Raw genomic sequence first — 21189 nt, 5'->3', positions numbered from 1 at the left:
GTTCACTTTGTCGTAATGTCCATGTTTCTCCCCATACAATGTCACTCCACACAAAGCACTTCACTAGTCTCTTCCTTAGTTACTTTTCTAGAAGTCTGCAGAAGATTCTCCTTTTTCTATTAAAAGTTTCATTTGCCATTGCTATCCTCGTCTTCGTTATGGAAAGATTTCTTAATTTTAAATTGCAGCTGATGATTCAGATTCGTCTGTTTTCAGGTTTTCTTTAAGTAATTGATCCATCTCGCTCCTATCATTGTCTTCGAGTCAATGCGTCTGGGAAGTACACGTATGGAATACAGTTTACTAATTTTTATCTCTTCAACAGCATGAGATTGTTTGAAGCTCTCATGCAAGAATGATTCAAAGAAAGTTGATAGTCATTAAAATATATAGCTGCCGCATATAAGGCATAATGCGTCCTGGGGAAGTGACACTGCACTGATTCGTCGCGTTTAGTATTCTACCCTACTCTACTCCCCCCACCCTTGAATTCTTTCTCTATGTATTTACTTTTTATTTTATTTTTTATTTGTTTTTTTCCTCATTCATGTTTTCTTTCCTTCTCAATTTCTTCATTGCTCTATTCTTTTCCTTTAAGATGTTTCCTTCCTTTCTCCATTTCTTCATTACTCTCTTTTCTTGTTCACATCTTTTTTTCTTTTTCCATTTCTTGATTTCTGTGTATATTTCTTCTTCTTTTTCCTTGCTTCATTTCTTGATTTCTCTATTTATTCTTTTCTTTTTTTTCTTATCTACTTCCTTTCTTCATTTCTTTTTTTCTTCTTTGGTGTTTCCTTTCTAGATTTCTTAACTGCTCAGTTTATATTTTTTTTTTCATTTCCTTTTTTCACCTTTCTCCATTTCTATTTTTTTTTTCTTTTTTCATTACTTCATTGCTCTATTTCTTCTGTTTCCTCTTTTCTTTTTCGGTACATTCTTTTTCCTCCATTTCTTTATTCCTCTATTATTCTTTTATGTTGTGTTTCCTTTCTTTCTCCATTTCTTGATTGCTGTATTTCTTCTTTTATCTTTTCATCTTCTCTTTCTTTCTACATTTCGTGATTTCTCTATTTCTTCTTTAATTTTTTCAATTTCTCTGTTACTTCTTTTTTTTTTTTTTTTTCATTTTTCCTTTCTTTCTCCACTTTTTAATTCCTATAAATGGGGTAGTTTGAAAGACAACGTGTTTCCCATAAATCCGCACATCTTAGAGGAACTCCAGGTTAATATTTAGCATAACATAAGAATTTCATTTAGTGAGCATAGATGAGTGAGTGACAGACAGCATATTCTCGCGATATCAAGCTTGTGTACGAGTGGAAGGATGACACTTTCATCTACTGTAAAGTAGGATTCATAATCCTTACTGTTCCCGCCATTGTAGGCAACATTTTACCGGCTGATGTTCGCCCTATCGCCAGAGAGTCATCCGATGCTACAATAACCATATATTAAGGATCCTGTACTTACTTACTTACTTACGGCTTTTAACGAATCCGGAGGTTAATTGCCGCCCTCACATAAGCCTGCCATCGGTCCCTATCCTGAGCAAGATTAATCCAGTCTCTATCATCATATCCCACCTCCCTCAAATTCATTATCGTCCCATCTACGTCTCGGCCTCCTCAAAGGTCTTCTTCCCGCTAGCCTCCCCTCTGACACTCTATATGCATTTCTCGATTTGCCCATACGTGCTAAATGCCTTCCCATCTCAAACGTCTGGATTTAATATTCCTAATAATGTCAGGTGAGGAATACAATGCGTGCATTTCTGCGTTGTGTAATTTTCTCCATTCTCCCTCTTAGTCCCAAATATTTTCCTAAGCATCTTATTTTCGAACACCCTTAACCTCTGTTCCTTTCTCAAAGTGAGAGTCCAAGTGTCATAACCATACAGAACAACCAATAATATAACTGTTTTATAAATTCTAACTTTCAGCTTTTTTGACAGCCGACTTAATGACAAAAGCTTCTCAACCGAATAATAACAGGCATTTCCTACATTTATTCTGAGTTTAATTTCCTCCCGAGTGTTATTTATATTTGTTACTATTGCTCCAAGATATTTGAATTTTTTCACCTTTTCAGAGGATTAATTTTCAATTTTTATATTTACATTTCGTACAATATTCTGGTCACGAGACATAATCATATACTTTGTCTTTTCGCCATTTACTTCCAAACCTATCTTGCTTCAAATAAAATTCCCGTTTTTCCTAATAGTTTGTGAATTTTCTCCTAACATATTCACGTCATCCGCGTACACAAGCAGCTGATGTAACCCGTTCAATTCCAAACTCTCTCTGTTATCCTGGACTTTCCTATTGGCATATTCTAGAGCAAAGTTAAAAAGAAGAGGTCATAGTGCATCATCTTGCTTTAGCAAGCAGTATATTGGAAAACCATCCGACAGAAACTGTCCTATACGGACTTTGCTGTACGTTTCACTGAGACACATTTTAATTAATCGAATTAGTTTCTTGGGAATACCAAATTCAATAAGAATATCATATGAAACTTCTTTCCTAACCGAATCATATGCCTTTTTGAAATCTATGAATAACGGATGTACTGTACCTACTCTTATACTCCCATTTTTTCTCCAATATCTTTCGAATACAAAAAATATGAATCGATCTATTACGCCTAAAACCACACTGATGATCTCCAATAATTTCATCTACATATGGAGTTGATCTTCTCAGAAGAATATTGGACAAAATGTTGTGTACTTTTTCAGATTTTCTATCGCAATTTATATCAAGAATCTTGTACAGTTCTTAAAATGGGCAATCAAAATTTCTGTAGGCCTATGTTTTATTATATAGAAAATGGTACCAAATGAAGCAATATAGACTGCATGTTCACGGTTTTCTTTAGAGTAATACAGTAAGTAATATCCACAAAATCATGCAGTAACTGCAAAATGTTTTCAACGCTTTAGGTCTTACCATTGTTGAAAGCCACCGAAATGGTCCAGGGACTAGCGAGTGGGACTCGGCTGCGTCCAGACGTGGTTTTGAATCCCGCTAGGGCTGATTACCTGGTTGGGTTCTTTCCGAGGTTTTCCCAAGTGTAAGATGAATGTTATTTAATTCCATGACGAATTCGCAGACGCACTTGATACAGCGTCGTTAAATAATCGATTAAGATTCACTTCTTAGTTATTGTGTATTGTATATGCGTAGGTCAAGTATTAATGTTGCTAGAGAACTCCGACGACAAATATGTATGCAACTCCGCAAATGAAAAAGTGTGAAAGAATGTGAGCATGGATAATTTGACAAACCTTTACTTAAAGTAGTAGTTACTTTAATTGCTATGTGTAGTAATAAGAAAATGTATGTCTTTAGTGATATCCGAGCTTTTTAGTGAGGGCATGTAATTATGACTGTGAACGAATAGGCTACAAGAAAGCCTTGTGTTAAATAGTGTCTCATTAATTTGACAGTGCTTCTATTCTACAGTTCGGGTTTCTAAACATTCATTCATCAATCTTAACATTGCCTTGTGATGTATCCCCTCTTCACCATTTGTGATGGATCGGTGCCGTTATGAATGCATTGATAATAATTTTCAGTTAGTACAACTCCGGCGGAATACTTGCTGCAGCGGTTGACAGTTTGAATGGATAGTTCTCTCTCTCCACAGCCAGACATGAATATTGCTTGTCACGGAGATGTACAATGTTGTGACTAATGAAATAAGCCCCCAGCTGTCTGTCATGTAGGATGTGTCTTGAATTTCCGGGAGAATAAAGGTCGTTATAATCGCTCAAACTGTCTAGTGAATAAAAAAATATATACATATATATGTATACACATATTAAAATATGATGTAGTGTAATATAATGTAAATAATTATGTTGTCAAATGTCAGAATTTTAGAACGGAAGAGAGAATGAAAACTAAGCATTTAACGAAATCTGAAGTCAGGGAAATGAGGGACAAAGAACATACAGTAAATCCCTGAATGCGGTTTGAACAGAAATGTGACTTCATATCTCCATGATACGTTCATATTTTTCACGACAAAGTCACGTGTGTGTTTTATTACCTAATTTTGCCGAATTCGAATTTTGTTCCACGCATATATTACGGTATTATTTACTTTCCTCCTTCAAAATAATAATAATAATAATAATAATAATAATAATAATAATAATATATTTTTGCTGATTTCCTTACAGCTATACTGTTGCGTTATGAATATTTTTCTTATTGGGTTATTTTACGACGCTGTATCAACATCTCAGATTATTTAGCTTCTGAATGAAATGAAGGTGATAATGCCGGTGAAATGAGTCCGGGATCCAGCACCGAAAGTTACGCAGCATTTGCTCGTATTGGGTTGAGGGAAAACCCCTGAAAAACCTCAACCAGGTAACTGGCCCCGACCGAGATTCGAATCCGGGCCACCTGGTTTTGCGGCCAGACGCGCTGACCGTTACTCCACAGGTGTGGACGCGTTATGAATATGAATATTTATTTACTTCCGCAAAAGCAGTTGAAGGGAAATGAAGCGGAAAAACTTAGCAGACTTGGCATTCTTCTGTGTACCATTTTCTGCTGATACATATTAACAGTAGTTCGACTGTCACAGTAAACTAGTCATTACAGTAATACTTCTTCATTTCTGCTATAATTAGGGTTTCCATACGTTCCGTAAAATGCGGGAACGTTCCCTTTTTGGCTAATGTGTTCCGTTGTCCTGAAAAAGATCTTCGAGACATGTTTTTGTCCCATCTTTAAAAATTAAAGACTTAAATAAATAAAATATATAATACCAACTGCTATTTTATTTAAATATTAGTCTCCATCACTGTTGGTGACATTGGAATCCGTTACAATGGCAACATTGGAAGTGACAGTGTGTTCATTGTTCTTAAAACGGTCCATATTACGAAGCAAACTGCTACCAGATCAAACATGGTTGAATTTCACTTGTTCGATGAGAACGTGATCGTGAAAAATGTTTTGAATTCAAAAGAAGATGAAGAGAAAAATGTACAATCTTTTGCCGGAAATGAAACACAGTTTCAGTAGGTTTGTTTCCGTGCCGAAGTCAAATATTTACTAAGTTTATATTTGTTATTCTTATAACTGTAACCTAAAATACGAATCATATTTTTTTTAAACATTTACTACCCGCTGAAAGTATATGAAAGCTGACAATATATCATCCCTACAAAGTTCCTCATTGAACTGAGACTACGTTAAAGGAAACTATAAAGAACAGCAAGTACGAGTAATACTGCATATTAAAGGAAATTCTTAAATCAAAACAGATTAAGTGTGGGTAGATCTATTCAAAAGTGTTGATGAAAAGCTTCCAATATATATATATATATATATATATATATATATATATATATATATATATATATATATATATATATAGTTCATTATGTGTACCCCTAGTACAAATGTTCTTCTGCGTGAACTCACTGTGGGCTGGTCACAAAAACAAGTTGCATATGAAGATGAAGATAGTACAATCAATGCTTATTGTGACATCTTTTTTCAGTCAGGATTGGTTTGCATTTCATGACTTAATGTTTCAAAATAAACAATTACTGTGTTGTTACAAGAAATCCATTCTTTAGAAAAGTATTGTACAGACCCAGAAACAAAATTTTGGCCACCTGAATTTTATGTTATAAATGGAACTTGGAAAATTCAGGTGGCCCAAATTTTGTTTCTGGGTCTGTACGAGTGACTGATTTATATTATAACAGTGTATTCTTAACTGAACCTATTTTGTAAGAAACAGACCTATATTTTCAATTCATTTTGTTTGATTTAATTATATTGTTTTAATCTTTACAAGATAACACGGATAAGCGCGATGAAAATCTACATGAAAACTTAATTTTTAAAAATAGTGCTGAGTGTCCCGTATTCTTTTGTGATGTTTCTGGACACCTTAGTTGTAATAGAATATAAATTTATGTTCCATATCCAATTCAATTAGGTTATAGCATAGGAAAGCTTTTAATTTGTTGAGTTACGGTACAGTACGATTATTTAATCCTGACAGTCGCCGGCATTGTGCTCCTTGGTCAGGCGAGTCCATTAAGTTACGCCAATGAGTATTCAGGTTAGTCTGTTGCCTGCAGTCAGTGATCGGATTTCATGCATGCGGTATAGCGTTGTGTTTCCAGTACAGTTAAGCTGTACTGCATTCCTTTACCTACCGCTCGTCCTTATCTCTACTCCGGAACTCTCCCCACTACTGCTATTACTTCCCCTCTTTCGCGTCGCTGAGCTGTCAGGTCTGTACTTACAGCAGTGAGAGTTATGGTTGATAATAGACTTAAACAATTAAAGAATACAGTGACTGACCACAGATACGAACTTACAGTGTTGTAAGATTTACGACGTTAAATTCTCCTACTCTGCGCTTTCTCCAGAAAATAGTTACGTTCTTATCCATTAACGGGTTTTCTGTCCGTACTGTGGTTTTATTTTAAAGTTTTTCAGAATTATATTGGACTGTCTCATTGTGGTCATTTGTGGTTACGGACGTGCGCGACAGCTTGGCCACATGCATTCGCGCGCCAAAAGACAACGACTCTTCGCTAAATTAGTCATCCAAAAATAAATTTTAAGTTTCTTAGGTGTTCCAACACCTTATTCATTTGCAGACACACATCAGACATGCACACATCGGGACTCCCGTGATGTAGAATCATTACGACGTCAGTCTTCCAATGAAAACGGACAAAATCCATGTTCTACGTAGGATCTGAACCCACAACCACGACTTCCATAGAACATTAGAGCTGAGCGTCTTAGCTGTTTCGTATATACCACAACCAGCAGAAACTTTAAGTATAAGTCACAAACTGTCGCAACGAGTTTAAATTGTAATTCTTAAATGTCCTAAATTATTCCGAAGACAACTAGTGTATAAGTGTCAATCTAGCGTTCTAACATGTACAGTATGTGCGTGCACAAGTATCGTGTAATTAATTGTTTATGACATGTAATCAGCAGTTTTAGTATGCAGCATGCCAATAGGTAATACCGTATATTCATTCTTATATTCTAATGTTACGTACTTCATTATGAAGACATACTTTCATACAGTGTACATACTTGAATATTATCTCGTCAAAATGTTCATCTCACTACTGAAAAAATTGTTGGTAGTGAATAGAAGAAGAAATTAAGTTTTTGTAAGTTATATTCCCCCCCGCCCCACTTTTTTGCATTCTTTCTTAATCTGCGTTAATTTTGCAAGTGATAATTCTGCCTTATTTACATTTCTTAAATCTTTACAATGTTAAAAGCACTGTTTTGTGATTGTATAGCAGCAGTAAGAATTGTGTGCTTAGCAAAAGTCTTGCTGCAGAGATGATCAAACATTCAGGAGGATCCATCTTCTCTGCATGCCCATTCCTCAGAGAGACAGAGAAATATGAAAATAGGTAATACAAGGAAGCAGGCTGGCAAAGAATGAAAGAGGCAGAGAGGGGTATGAGGCTTGGAATGGTAATCTATTTGAAGTCATTTCTTATTCAAATGGTAATAAAGGAAAGGCATTTCCAGCCTGCCTCCCAGAGAGTGGGAAACGAAGAAAAGGAAATAAAAGGTTGCAAAAATGAAGCAAAGGCAGAGAATATAGAGAACATAAACGTGAATGAAGTTGAATTTTAGAGAAAGAAGGTGGCCTAAATAAGACTTTATGAAAGTTTCGTAACAAAAATAAAAGAGAGATAAAAAATGTTTCATTAGAAATCACTTAGCCATCTCATGTAGATATTATTCAGTGGCATTGTAAATAAGTCTGTATTTTAATATATCTTTTCGTCTTCCTCTTTCGAAAATGAAGTCCTTATAATCTTACAGTCAAATTGATTTGAATGAATATTAATGAGAAAATATTTGTTTTAGGTTTACAAGAAGAAGACAGAAGCTGCTAAGAAGGAGTATCTCAAAGCTTTAGCAGCATACAGGGCGAGTCTAGTGTCCAAAGTAAGTAACATTCAGTTATGTCAACTCGTTCTCAGCGAGTCCGATGAATTCGTGAGCTAAACAGTAATCATGCATGTTATTTCATTATAAATAATAGAAAAGAGGAAGAATGTGATTATCTTTTATCTTTTAGCTATAGGTGGGCAATATTATATTGTTAAGATTTCGAATGAAAATATTTACAGAATTATTTCAAAGATAGAATTGTAATTTTCTGACAACCTTTCTGCTGTTGGTCAAATTTTATTGTTTAGTTCCATAGGTAACTTACAGGAAGTCATATTTAAACAAAATGGAAGGCACTGATTAACTTTACTCTTTTTTACTATGTTAACTTATGAAATTACTTGGCTGACTAGTTTCGAAGTGATATTCTTAATTGACAGTGATTATAATTGTTAAAAATAACTATACATAACAGTGAAGAAAACACGGAAAGCTTGAAAAATTAGAAATCTTTGAGAGCAAAATTATTAATGATAAAATTGTAGAAGAATTATAAATACGAATTCTTCAGCTATGGAAAACTTTAGGCTTTCGTGATGTTTGTGTTCGTATGAACACTTTTTGGGTATGCCACTATGTGCTGGGACATAACATCTACTTCTTGAACTACATACCAAGCATGGCTTTGGAGTAATTGAACAGGTGGCTCACACGCAAAATTCAGAACCTCATAATAATAATAATAATTATTATTATTATTATTATTATTATTATTATTATTATTATACAGGGTGATTTATAAGTATCTATACAAACTTTGTGGGTGTAATGTAGGAGGGAAAATAAGACTAAAATATTCTATACAACTTTTCCCGCAAATCCTTACTTTCAGAGTTATGATGCATAATGTTCTATCTTGCTAGGCCTTCGGATGTGTCATGAATAGACAGTGGATGCGGGATGACTTAAGGAAAAGTGAAGTTGTTTCGTATCAGAGTATATGGCACGTGCTGCGCCGTCCGTCTTTTGTGTACCTGTCGAGTACAGCAGCGTACAAAACGAATGAACCCCTATCTGTTCACAGTAACATTGCAGCGCAATGTGTGTAGTTGGGTTATCCTGCTCAAGTATTTAGTACGCGTTGAATATGTTGTACTGATCCATTCATAATGGCAAAACGTTAAGTTCGCTCAGAGATACGAAATGCAATTAAGAAGTATGAGAGTGACATTTTATGTATTAACGAAGACAATATCATGTGTGTAATGTATGTAAAATTGAAATAAAAACCAGAACAACTCAGGCTATAGAGAAACATTGCAACAGTACATCGCACAAGAAATGCGTTGAAATGAAATCTGAGGAACCATTTACATCATCATCATCATCATCATCATCATCATTTAGTTTTGCGGGTCTAAAGACACGTGCAACATGATGCTCAGTACAAATATTCCTCTAAAGAAATTGAGTGATCCCCGTTTTAGAGGTTTTCTTCAGAAATTCTCTCGATACAAAAACTGTTTAAGCAATAGGCGAAGACGATTCAGCTTCGAGAACTTACGAGAATATATCGTCGTTTACTGCAACGCTGGTACTTGCATCAATGACTGAACTTGCAAGGTATGTACTACAGTACGTTATTTTTCTTTTCCTTCTGACTGTTCGGAGATACAGTAGCATGTTGACGTCGTCTGTTTACGTTTAAAACCTGTTCAGCCAATGTCTGAATGAAAAAAATGTAACATATAGTAAATGTGCACTTACATTCAACGATAAGTCATCCTGCATCCACTGTCAAGTCATGAAGTATGCGCCATACAGGTGAATGGGCAATCACTATGGTGGTACTAATTTGTCGAGTACTTACGGTAGGATCTTCATCTACCATTTCCAGAATTTTCTCAATACTCACTCCATGCAGTTGAGGCCGACCTGACCATATCGCATCACGAATGCCGTACTCTCTTATTTCCTTATTACTAGGGACCGGATTTTTATGTAATTACATATTATATTCCTTTCAACCTAACCGTATATAAATATCAATCCTTTGCGAATCTTGTAATTACCATTAATATATTAAAATTTGATACTACATATTTTTACATATTTACCCCACATTACATATTATGGCTTGGTATTACATAAATCTACATATTTTGGGGTTTTATTTATTTTTACTTCTTTAAAAGGAAAAGAAAACTTCTGCTGGGGAAGTTTACAATTTGAAATATATAGATTTAAAAAGCTTTTTTTATCTACCCGAGAAAGAATATATTTCGGGACGAAACATAACATATTAGTTCCAGGAAGTAGAAGAGACACTCACCCCTTACTCATCCCTCATACAACTACTTTGTATTGTAAAAATCAAGAAAGGAATAATCTCATACGCATAAGCGGACGACATAGTAGTAGGGTCTAAAGACCTTACAACGTTACAAGAAACCAATAAACATCATGGTAAATTGGTGCAATAGAAACAAATTTTATATAAATGTGAACAAGACAGAATTGATGATACTCAGAAACGGTGGAAGAGCACCAGAAACAGTAGAAATCGTCATGAAGAACAGAAAATTAAAAATTGTACCAGACTACAAATATCTAGGCTTAACAATATAAACCAGCACAGATATTGATATTAAATATTTTCATGATTTTACATATTTTGGTACATAATCAGCTTATTTTTCTTACATAAATATGTACATATTTCACACTTGATATTACATAAAAATCCGGCCCCTACTTATTACGCTTATCCACAGATGCAAAAATCTGAAAGTGTGATGGTTTGGTAATCTTCTGTTTGGAAATAGCTCGCTGCACCGTCGTCTTGCTTCTCGTGAATTGCCTTTCGTTGCGTCGTAATTGAGGTGCATATCCGCGTCTTCATTGTTTGAGTAAGTCATCGTACTGTCGGGCCGTACACAAAAACTGAAGCCTACTGAACTAACGACAGAATGAATGTGATGGTAGGAAATACAACAGCGACATACAGCCAAACACACCTACGTACAGTAAACAATTCCTATCAGCTAATATGTTTTCGCGGGATATCAGCCGAGTTAAGATTTTGGAATGCTCCAAGCTTTCGACTGCTATCTCTGCAGCCATCTTCAGGGAAGTGAAGATGGCTGCAGAGATAGCAGTCGAAAGCTTGGAGCATTCCAAAATCTTAACTCGGCTGATATCCCGCGAAAACATATTAGCGAACCAATGCCGAGAAAGCCTCAAATCATACAAATTCCTATCAGGTCAGAATCGACTGTAGTGGGGTGTACGAACAACAGACATCTACCTCAGTCTCTGTATAGGCGAACGTAACACATCCGAAAACTTTTTTCGATATCTAGCAAACAGGACATTATACATCATAACTCTGAAAGTAAGGATTTGCGGAAAATTTGTATAGGACATTTCAGTCTTATTTTTCCTTCTACATTACACCAATAAAATTTGTACAGGTATTTAGGAATCACCCTATATAATAATAATAATAATAATAATAAATTATTCATAGCTACTCTTGATAGTTTCAATTTTGACGTAATTGTCAGTGATAAACACCGTGGAACAGGGAATCAGACCAATGATTTGAAGTGATACTGCATCACAAAGAATGAGTAGGAACCAAGTGGGGGAAGCATGTCACCAAAAAACGAGTTTACTACTCTTTCCTACTACAACTAAAACTCCTTTACTTTATCAGTTACTACATTAAAAACTCTCCTTAATGTTTGTATATCAGTGTGCACTCATAATCTTTGTCTAAGTGCATCTGAAATGTTATTCTAGTTTTTTCAGCTCCTGAACCTAACACAATTCTTTATATGCTTTGAAGAAGACTCGTCTTTGCGAAATGCTCGTGTAATATTGTTGAAATCTCTCACGCCGTTATAGTTCCAAGCAGGGTGGGAATTAACGGTGAGGATGGGGGGTTTCCCCCCTGTTGGAAAGTTATCTCCCTCTCACAAATTCATATTAACATCCTTGCCAGGGATATCTTCTATCCCCCCTCACAAAATATAATTTTATTGTTTTAATACAAGTATACTTTATAAAGTATAAAGTAAGCAAAGAAAATAATATTGATGTATTATCATCACTGGCAAGCAGACAACAATCAATAATTTAGGAATTACACATCTTATCTTAAACCTGCTCATGGATATAATTATTATTATGAACACGATGCAAGACATGCAACTCAGTGTGATCAAGCGTTGAGCCGTATCAAATGAGGATAATAATAATTTTATGTATGGTATTCTCTATCTAGGATTCTATCCCCCCCCCCCCCCCATCAGAAATCCGCACTCTGAACTTCCAAGAACCTTTTTTGACTCCAATAGATTGCCAATAATAAAGCTTTTGGATATAAGAACTGCCATACAGCCATTTATATTCCTCATACCTACGAGGTTTAAATTTTCTAGTTAAAGTTTAGAACTTGCGCTTCAGTTAGCACAAACTTTCTTCAAACAAAACACCAGTGTTGGATGTTGGTCTTCCAACATTTAACACATCACATGTCGTCTTTCCATAGAGGCCAAGGTGTGTGGAGTAAGGAACATAGTAAATTATTCATTGGATTCATTATAATTCACAAAATAACTATAATCTTACGAACAACCACATACATCATACAACAATATTATTATCACAGACATACCACGTGCAAACATTAAAGACTATGCTACAACTGGAGAATTGACGCCAAAAATTCAAATAGTGCGAATGCCAACACATCTCACTTCAAACAAGTGAAGAAAACCAAAGAAATCCCATCATTATAGAGAACAAGGCGAAAAAGATTGTCTAATAACTCAACCATTTACTTCCTCATCCATCTCTGGTTAGACATACTGCTCTTGGATGTGCTAGGTCTCATTCTCGGGAAATGCATCGTAGCCTGTGGGTGTTGGTAAATACTGTATGTAAGTTTCTTAAGCTGCCAGGCGCAAGTACAAGGTAATAGGTTTTGGAATGAGTGCGTGTTCCCCCCTCTCCCCCCGTAAATTCATATCAGGTACCTGTTCTCTTTCCGACCTCAATGAAACACTTGGTAGCTTGCCAGTTTCAGATAACGTCTGATAAACAAGGGACAACACACGGCTAAATGAAACCCTTCGATTGGGAAAACGTCGTCTCTGGTCAATAGTAGCCAATGCACAATATTCATAAACAAAATGCATGTCTATATATTCACTATATAAATGAATACACGAATGGCATCACAAGACTCAAACACAGCACTACAGAATTGTAACAGCAATGCATTCAACAATAATACTGTCTACTGAAGGATTAAAAGCAATGTAAACACTACACTGTAAAAAAGGTAAAGGTAAAGGTATCCTTGTAACATGCCATGAAGGCACTTGGGGGGGCATGGAGGTAGAGCCCCATGCTTTCCATGATCTTGGTACTCTGACTGCCTTTTACCCCTGGGAAAGACCTGGTACTCAATTTTATAGGAGGCTGAGTGAACCTTGGGCCATTCTGAAAGTTTGGCAACGAGAAAAAATCCTATCACCACCTGGGATCGAACCCCGGACCTTCCAGTCCGTAGCCAGCTTCTCTACCAACTGAGTTATCCGGCCGCCAAACACTACACTGTAGCAACAAAAATGGACACAACTCAACAGAATTAAATGTCGAGTGGACATGTAATCAGTTGTGAGGCATTGTGGTACTCAGATAATGCCCTGTGCAATAGATCTGATATAACACGTCAAGTACAGTACACAGAACCGCAAGACATTCCAGTATTTCTCCTTTTAATTTCTTCCCAACCGTTAGACATCCCGAAAACTTCTACTTTCCTCCTGGGACACACTGTATATGTATATACAAACACACATATATACACACTTATTGTATAAATAGCTTTTAGGGAACACAGGGGTTCGTTGCAGCTCTCACATAAGCTCACTGTCAGTTCCTATCCTGAGCAAGATTAATCCAGTCCCTACCATTGTGTCCTATCACCCTCAAATTCATTTTAATATTATCCTTCCACCTATGTCTCGACCTCCCGGAAGGTCTTTTTCCCTCAAGTCTTCCAACTAACACCCTGTATGCATTTCTGGGTTTGCCCATATGTGCTGCGTACCCTTCCCATCTCAAAACGTCTGGATGACAAAAGCTTTTTAATTGAATAATAACAGGCATTTCCCATATTTATTCTGCATTTAATTTTCTCTCGAGTGTCATTTATATTTGTTACTATTGCTCCAATGTATTTGAATTTTTCCCCCTTTTCAAAGGATAAATTTCCAATTTTTATATTTCCATTTCATACTATGTTCTGGTCATGAGACAATCATATACTTTGTTTGTTTGTTTTTTTTTTTTTCGGTATTTACTTCCAAACCTATCTCATTATTTCCTTCAAGTAAACTTCTCGTGTTTTCTCTAATAGTTTGTGGATTTTCTTCTAACATATTCACGTCATCTACATAAACAAGCAGCAGATATAACCCGTTCAATTCCAAACCCTCTCTGTTTTCCTGGACTTTCCTAGTGGCATATTCTAGAGCAAAGTTAAAAAATAAAGTTGATAATGCATCTCCTTGTTTTAGCCCTCAGTGAATTGGAAAAGATCAGACAGAAATTGGACTATACAGACTCTGCTGTATGTTTTACTGAACACATTTTAATTAATCAAACTAGTTTCTTGGGAATACCTAATTGAATAAGAATATTATACAAAACTTCTCTCTTACCCGAGTCATATGCCATCTCTTAAAAACTGCATGATGATGACGATAATGGTGGCAGAGACAGTGATGAGCTAAACTATGACTAATGTCTTTGGAGCAACTATTGGAACTTTCTGTGAAGTATTTTGTCTTATACAATTTTATATGCTGTATAGGAAACCAATGGAGACAGGCTCGTGTAATATGATAATATGCAGTAATTTCCCATTATTTACTCTCTGATAATGGGAGTAAATTGTGAATTGTGAAGACTTTGGAGATGTAAAACAAGTGAAAAGTTATACTATATTAGCAAGCAAATTAATTCACTTTACAAACATCAGTTGAGCAGAAGTATGAGTATGGAAAAATTTGGTTAATTCTGGTCTGAACATCTTCTCTTGGCTCTTCAATGTTTTAAGAAAATTAGGCACTGCATGAATGGTGAATCCCCCTTTTTTTTAACATCACAAAAACAACAGGGGGTAGATGGAGACTTGATTTGTATCGTGTATTAAAATTAGTATTACGAATAAATGTGTCTTGGTTTTTAATTTAAAATATCACCAGGGAAAGAGTGACTCACATGGTACTCAGTATTTCTAAATTTTGGAAAATCTTTTTTACATGTCCTTTTATGCACAGGTATCATTATGTTAAGGACTTTCTTTTGGAAAACAAAAAATTGTTTCGCTTCAGATGAGTTGCCCCAAAATATTGATCCATATTCATTATAGAATGAAAGTATGCAAAGTTTGCCATTGTTTTGTTATACTTTTGTACTTCTTACATTTAGTTCATAATAGAGACCTAAAGCGCAGATAAGTTTTCGGTATTGGAACTGTTTAGGAAAATCACATCTTTAATAGGAATATTGTTACACATAATATGTGGGATGTATTTGTTCCCCTGGTTTTGATAAGAAAATTATTGTTAAACATAATATAATAATGTATTATTTCTTTTATAATAGGCTACATTTAAAATAGTAATCCAATTATGGAGAATGTGTGTAACTTAAGTGATTAATTTTTTACAGATTTAGATAATATAGTTAGATACTCATATATGTATATTGTAATCATTCGTATTATTTTTATTTACGAAAATCTACATTTAAAAGTGATACAAATGTTAATTCCTTCATTCATTTGCTTACCCACGCATAAAAAATGGTTTTACACGGGACAATCCGCCCTTACATCATTGTTCTCTGCTTCTTTGATGCAAACCTGTTAGTCTCTGGTTTAAGTCGAACTTAGACTGTATATGTATTTCTTCAAACATATCTGAAAATATCCTGGGTTACGTATTTCAATTATCTCTTCATCTTTATGTATGTATGTATGTATGTATGTATGTATGTATGTATGTATGTATGTATGTATGTAAGAAATAAAATTAAAAAAATTGTTCGAGTCCACTTATAATGTGTTTATGGTTTCAAATAAAGACTTCTCAGTTTTTTTTTACTAAAAGTTGTTATATTTCATGCACATTAGTTTCACTAATCAGAATATGTATTGCCGTGAAAATCTCGAAGTTTGTTTTTTACATCACAATACTTTCTCTTTATACCTCATGTGGGAAAGTAAAATCATAGAAATTTCCCATCACGTTGAACACCAGGAGCATCTTACCTAAACTGTAAGGTAGGGTGCACACAGAATCAGACATGGTGCAGTGCGACACAACATTTTGTCTGATGGTACTTGACTCCCATTTATTTGTTATGTAATACACACAGAGTTAGACGCAACAAGACAATCGCGAGCAGACACAAGCAGACAACATTGGATGACTCCTTGAACTTATTGTGAGCAGATGATGTGATGACTGCAGTGTACTGTAGCCATGTCCATGATTGCATGCTCCCACCGAGAGAGTCATATACAGATACTGCTGTCGTGTAGTGCATGTTATTCAGAATGGAGGTCAATGCGGATAAATTAGTTGTTCTAGTTCAGGAAATGTTCATTCTATATAATGGATCTACCAAAAATCTACGTTTATTCTGCTCTTTTTCTTCCAAAATAGTGAAAATGCACCACATAACACATATCCTCATTCCTTGATGCCATTCTCTAGGCTAGAGCAGTTTTCCAAAGCACACAACCAGCAGATCAGTTGTTGTAAGCAGACAGTGTTAAGCTGCCACAAGGATTTGTGAGATACTATAAAGCAAAATGTCACGTAGCAACAAATCATGCCATGCTGCGTCTGAGACTGTGTGCACCCAGCCTAAGGAAAGCGAACCATTTTTGAGTGGGATAAATTGGGTAATCCACATACTCTTTCACCAAGCCAAACAGTCAGTTTCCTTGAAACTGTTAAACACTGATGAACATGATCTTTACTAGTAAATGACTTGTCCATAGGGAGCAGGAGATTCTGAGAGCCTGTATGGAGGTTATGGAGGTTATGGGGGTGGTTACAGTGGGTACTCACCACCCACCGCCCTGCCTTCACCTCCCATGTCTGCACCTACTTCTCAGCAACAGCAGCAACAACAGCAGCAGCAGCAGCAACAGCAACAACAGATGACCAATATGGCAAAGAAGACACCACTTCTTAGTTCCATGATGACAGAAAGGGGCAATGGACCACCACAGCAGGGCATGATGGGATCACCAATGGGCTCTGTTGGAGGACATATGCCCCCTTCACATATGGCTCCACAGGTGAACCAAGGCAGTTATATGCAGCAGGTAATTATGGAAGTGAGCAATATAAATAGGCCTATTAACATTTAAAAAAATCTATTATGCATTTTTTAATTCAGTGCATGGTTATTTAGAAAATTTGGCTTAAAATCTGTGTAGTTTGGCAACAACACAATGCTGGCTGGTGTATGAATATACAGACACACTTGGTCTGAATAGTAGCATTCCATTCCTAGTCACTGTAGTAGAGTTGCCAGAATTTCTAACAGCAGGAAATAACGACATACTATGTTAATTTTTATACAGAGTCTTTCATAAGTAACGAGTCTATAAAAAAAAAATATATATTTTGGATAATTTTTTAAAATGATGTTCATCCTCACGAGAAAGAACCCTTCTCGGTGCCATACAGTCGATTTGGAAACAAACTCTCCCTCCTTCCACCGCCAGAGGAAGCTGCCTGTCCATGTGTAATGTGCATTTGATGTCAACTTAAAGTGACCTGGAACATGGTCTTCTATATGCCAAGGACTTAAAATGACCTGAAGCATGGCCTTCTATATGCCAAGGATAATGTGGCATATGGCTATGTCTATACACATTGTTGTGATTATGAAATGCCATGCAAGTCACCAGGGTCCATGAAGAGTTGATACGTTGCTTACATTTGTGCATTCAGGAGGACGGAAGATATTTTGAAAATCGTACACCATAATTTGTAAACAATTGAAACTCTTTTTACATTTATGTGTTTTAATAAAGGTTTAAAATACTAACCATTCTTTTGTTTAATAGCTCTGGCGGCGAGAGGAGGGGTTGTTTGTTTCCAAATTGACTCTATGGCACCGGGAAGGGTTCTTTCTCGTGAGGATGAACATCATTTAAAAAAAATATCCAAAATAGTTAATTTTTCGATAGATTTGTTACTTATGAAAGACCCTGTATTTAATATGTAAGAAACCCGTCCATTTCATTTAAAAACTGCAAAGGGATACTGTATATCATTCCTTACCAGTTTCTCTAATGATATGAGTAAAAATCAGAATAATGCAGATAGTACTTACCAAATAAATCAATGTTAACATTTTAGGGGAAAATTATTTTTTTCTGAGGCAAGTACGTCTTCATTTGGGACTAATATGCTATTATAATTTTTTGTTGTATCCAAGGAATAAACTGTTAAATCTGCACAGCTATATTATTTCCACCCTGCATACATAACCCATATAACCAATATTTCCATGACTGTTGTGTGGAAAAACTTTGAGCCACATTATATAGAGAATAGAGCGAGACAGACTGCATGAAAAGCACTTACACTTCTGTTTCCATGGTACCACGAGTGACGTCATTGTATTACAAGAAAATGGAACAATTTTATTCTTATATGTTTCCGTTTCAACATTCCATGTTAAAAACGCGATAAATGTTATATTCATCAAATATCATTTCTTCCCATTACTTATTACTGATATAGGGTGTTAAAAAAAAGTATCCAATATTTTAGGAGGTGATAGTATGCATCAAAATAAGAAAATAATGTCTAATAAACATGGGTCCTACAACACATACTTTGTGAGATCTGAACACTTGTTCATAGGAAGTGCTCAATGTGACGTCCATTCATGGCAATGCATTTTTCTGCCCTACAATACAGCAGACTACCAGAAAATCATACTGTAGTTGACACCCCTGGCATGGAATAATGATACGTCGCAAGGAATACTGAAAACAAAAGTCTGGTTGTGGATATGAGCAGGGTTCGGCAGAGATGGTGTTGTGAATTTTCTTAATCAGCATGTGTGGGCTGATGAAAATTTCCATGCAGTTGAAGAAGTAAGGCATCGTCACCGATTCTCAATGAACGTATGGGCAGGCTTCTTGGTGATAGATTAATAGGGCCATACATGCTACCACAGAGACTAACAGGACTTTCTTATTAACGTATTGCCTGCCTTGCTGGAGAATGTGCCATGTCAGCAGGACTACAGATGTGGTTCATGCACGATGGCGCACCAGCACATTTTCTCCGCAATGTGCGTGAACACCTGACGATATTTCAGGACCACTGCATTGGTCAGGGAAGCCCCACATCTCGGCCTGCTTGTTCCCCAAATCTAAATCCCCTAGACTTTTGGTTATGGGGACACATGAAGGAACCAGGTCAATTTCAAAGAGTGCGTGATTCCTTACGCCAAAGGACAGAGGAATGCATTGCCATGAATGGACGTCAGATTGAACACCTCCTATGAACAAGTGTTCAGATCTCAGAAAGTATGTGTTGTAGGACCCATATTTATTAGAAATTATTTTCATGTTTTGATGCATACTAGCACCTCCTAAAATATTGGATACTTTTTTTTAACGCTTTGTGCGTCTTGTATAATAAATCTTTCATAAGATGAGGAACTTGCCCCTTCTTCCTCTGCTTAATAATTATGGAACACTTATAGTTTAGTCTTTCTTATTTTATCTCGTGTATTAAAATGATAGATTAGAAAATACCTGTAAGCAGCCATTACAGTGATGATCAGGAACTAAAAATTAAAGATTGAAGTGAATTAAAAGTGATCTATTTTGACACTTTGTCTTGAGATGTAATAAATTATACCGATAACACTCGGTATGTATTATTACGTTATGTTGAAAATGTGATGGAGTCATATTATTTTAGAATATAAAGTAGAATGTGTGTGTTGTAGGTTCCCCCATCACATCACATGAGCCCACCCCGCAGTGACCAGCACTTGGTATCAAGTCCACCTCCTGGAGGCCCTGTTTCAGGAGGTGCAGGTCCACCCAGCGGCCCTCCACCACCAGTACAGCAACAGCAACCTCAACAGCAGCAACAACAACAGCAGCAGCAACAGCAACAACAGCCAGGTCCTGGGGCTCTCCGCCAAGGCAATACCTGCATTCGCCATGGCTGTCCCAATGCAGCAATTGCCAACTCAGAATGGGAAGATGAGTACTGCAGCAATGAGTGCGTGGTCAGCCACTGCAGGTCAGTTTTACCAAGCTATGTTCATAGTCAATTTCCTGAGATAATTTTGAGCTTGAATTTCAGGTGGATGTGGTCTGATTCCAAATAGTTATCTTATTATTTATGATTTTTGTGTTGTCTACCACTGTAAACAGTCTGTAGCTCATCTGCACGTACACACTTACCTTACATTTGAACATAACCAGTCACACATGTACATGCTTTATAATAAGATGACGATTTTGTTGCATGTTGCATGCAGTTATAATGCTTTTCACGCGGCTTAATTCGTACATCTCAGCCGCTCAGAACTCAGTATGGTGTTGTAAGATCTATCTCTCTCATATATATATATTCTTATCACATAACGTTTATTTGTGAATCATTTCATTATAATTGAAATAGCTTACATTTCGAAGAAGCTAATTAATAGCCTACAGTCTGTGTTACAGAAGTGAAGATGCAAAATTATAGTAAGCCAACGTATTAACTTTTGCACTAATTGCATTTGCAAAATAAAATACAAATAAATTATGTACAGTAGCGCTCAAAAGTATTTTATAGAAAGCATATGTCACAATTACATAAAGACAAGTACTGAATAGAAAAAAATACTAGTGGATAATTGAAAAGTATCTATTTCTAATCCATTTAGTACGAAAATACATTTAGTTTAAACAGAGTTATCTTGTGTTAAAAAAAAAATGAAAATTCTTCTGGATCAAAAGTAATTTGTAAGTCCAAATGTGTAATAATAAAACAAAAATATTATAGATTCTGGGAATAAATCAATATTTCGTTGCATACCCCCGAGCTTTGATTACAGCAGCATTGAATCCACAAGATTTTGCAATCACTCGAGTGGAAGTTGTGACTATTCTTCCAATAAGGAGCAAAGAACTGAT

General features: G+C 35.9%; 1 protein-coding gene across 3 annotated transcripts in view; it reads left to right on the top strand.

Moving 5' to 3' along the window:
- LOC138700998 (TOX high mobility group box family member 4) overlaps positions 1-21189 on the top strand; it is a 507699-nt gene that overhangs the window by 476904 nt on the left and 9606 nt on the right. For 2 of the 3 annotated variants that reach the window (XM_069827475.1, XM_069827492.1), the window contains 3 exons: positions 7899-7979; positions 17017-17346; positions 20004-20305. In XM_069827475.1, the coding sequence (XP_069683576.1) occupies positions 7899-7979; positions 17017-17346; positions 20004-20305 (713 nt within the window). The remainder of the gene's footprint in view (positions 1-7898; positions 7980-17016; positions 17347-20003; positions 20306-21189) is intronic. The other variant, XM_069827484.1, reaches the window with a different exon arrangement.

This window comes from Periplaneta americana, chromosome 1 (genome assembly GCF_040183065.1).
Source record: "Periplaneta americana isolate PAMFEO1 chromosome 1, P.americana_PAMFEO1_priV1, whole genome shotgun sequence".
Classification (NCBI taxonomy): Eukaryota; Metazoa; Arthropoda; class Insecta; order Blattodea; family Blattidae; genus Periplaneta; species Periplaneta americana.
Note: the sequence above shows the minus strand (reverse complement) of the source record. Positions and strands in the feature narration are given on the sequence as shown.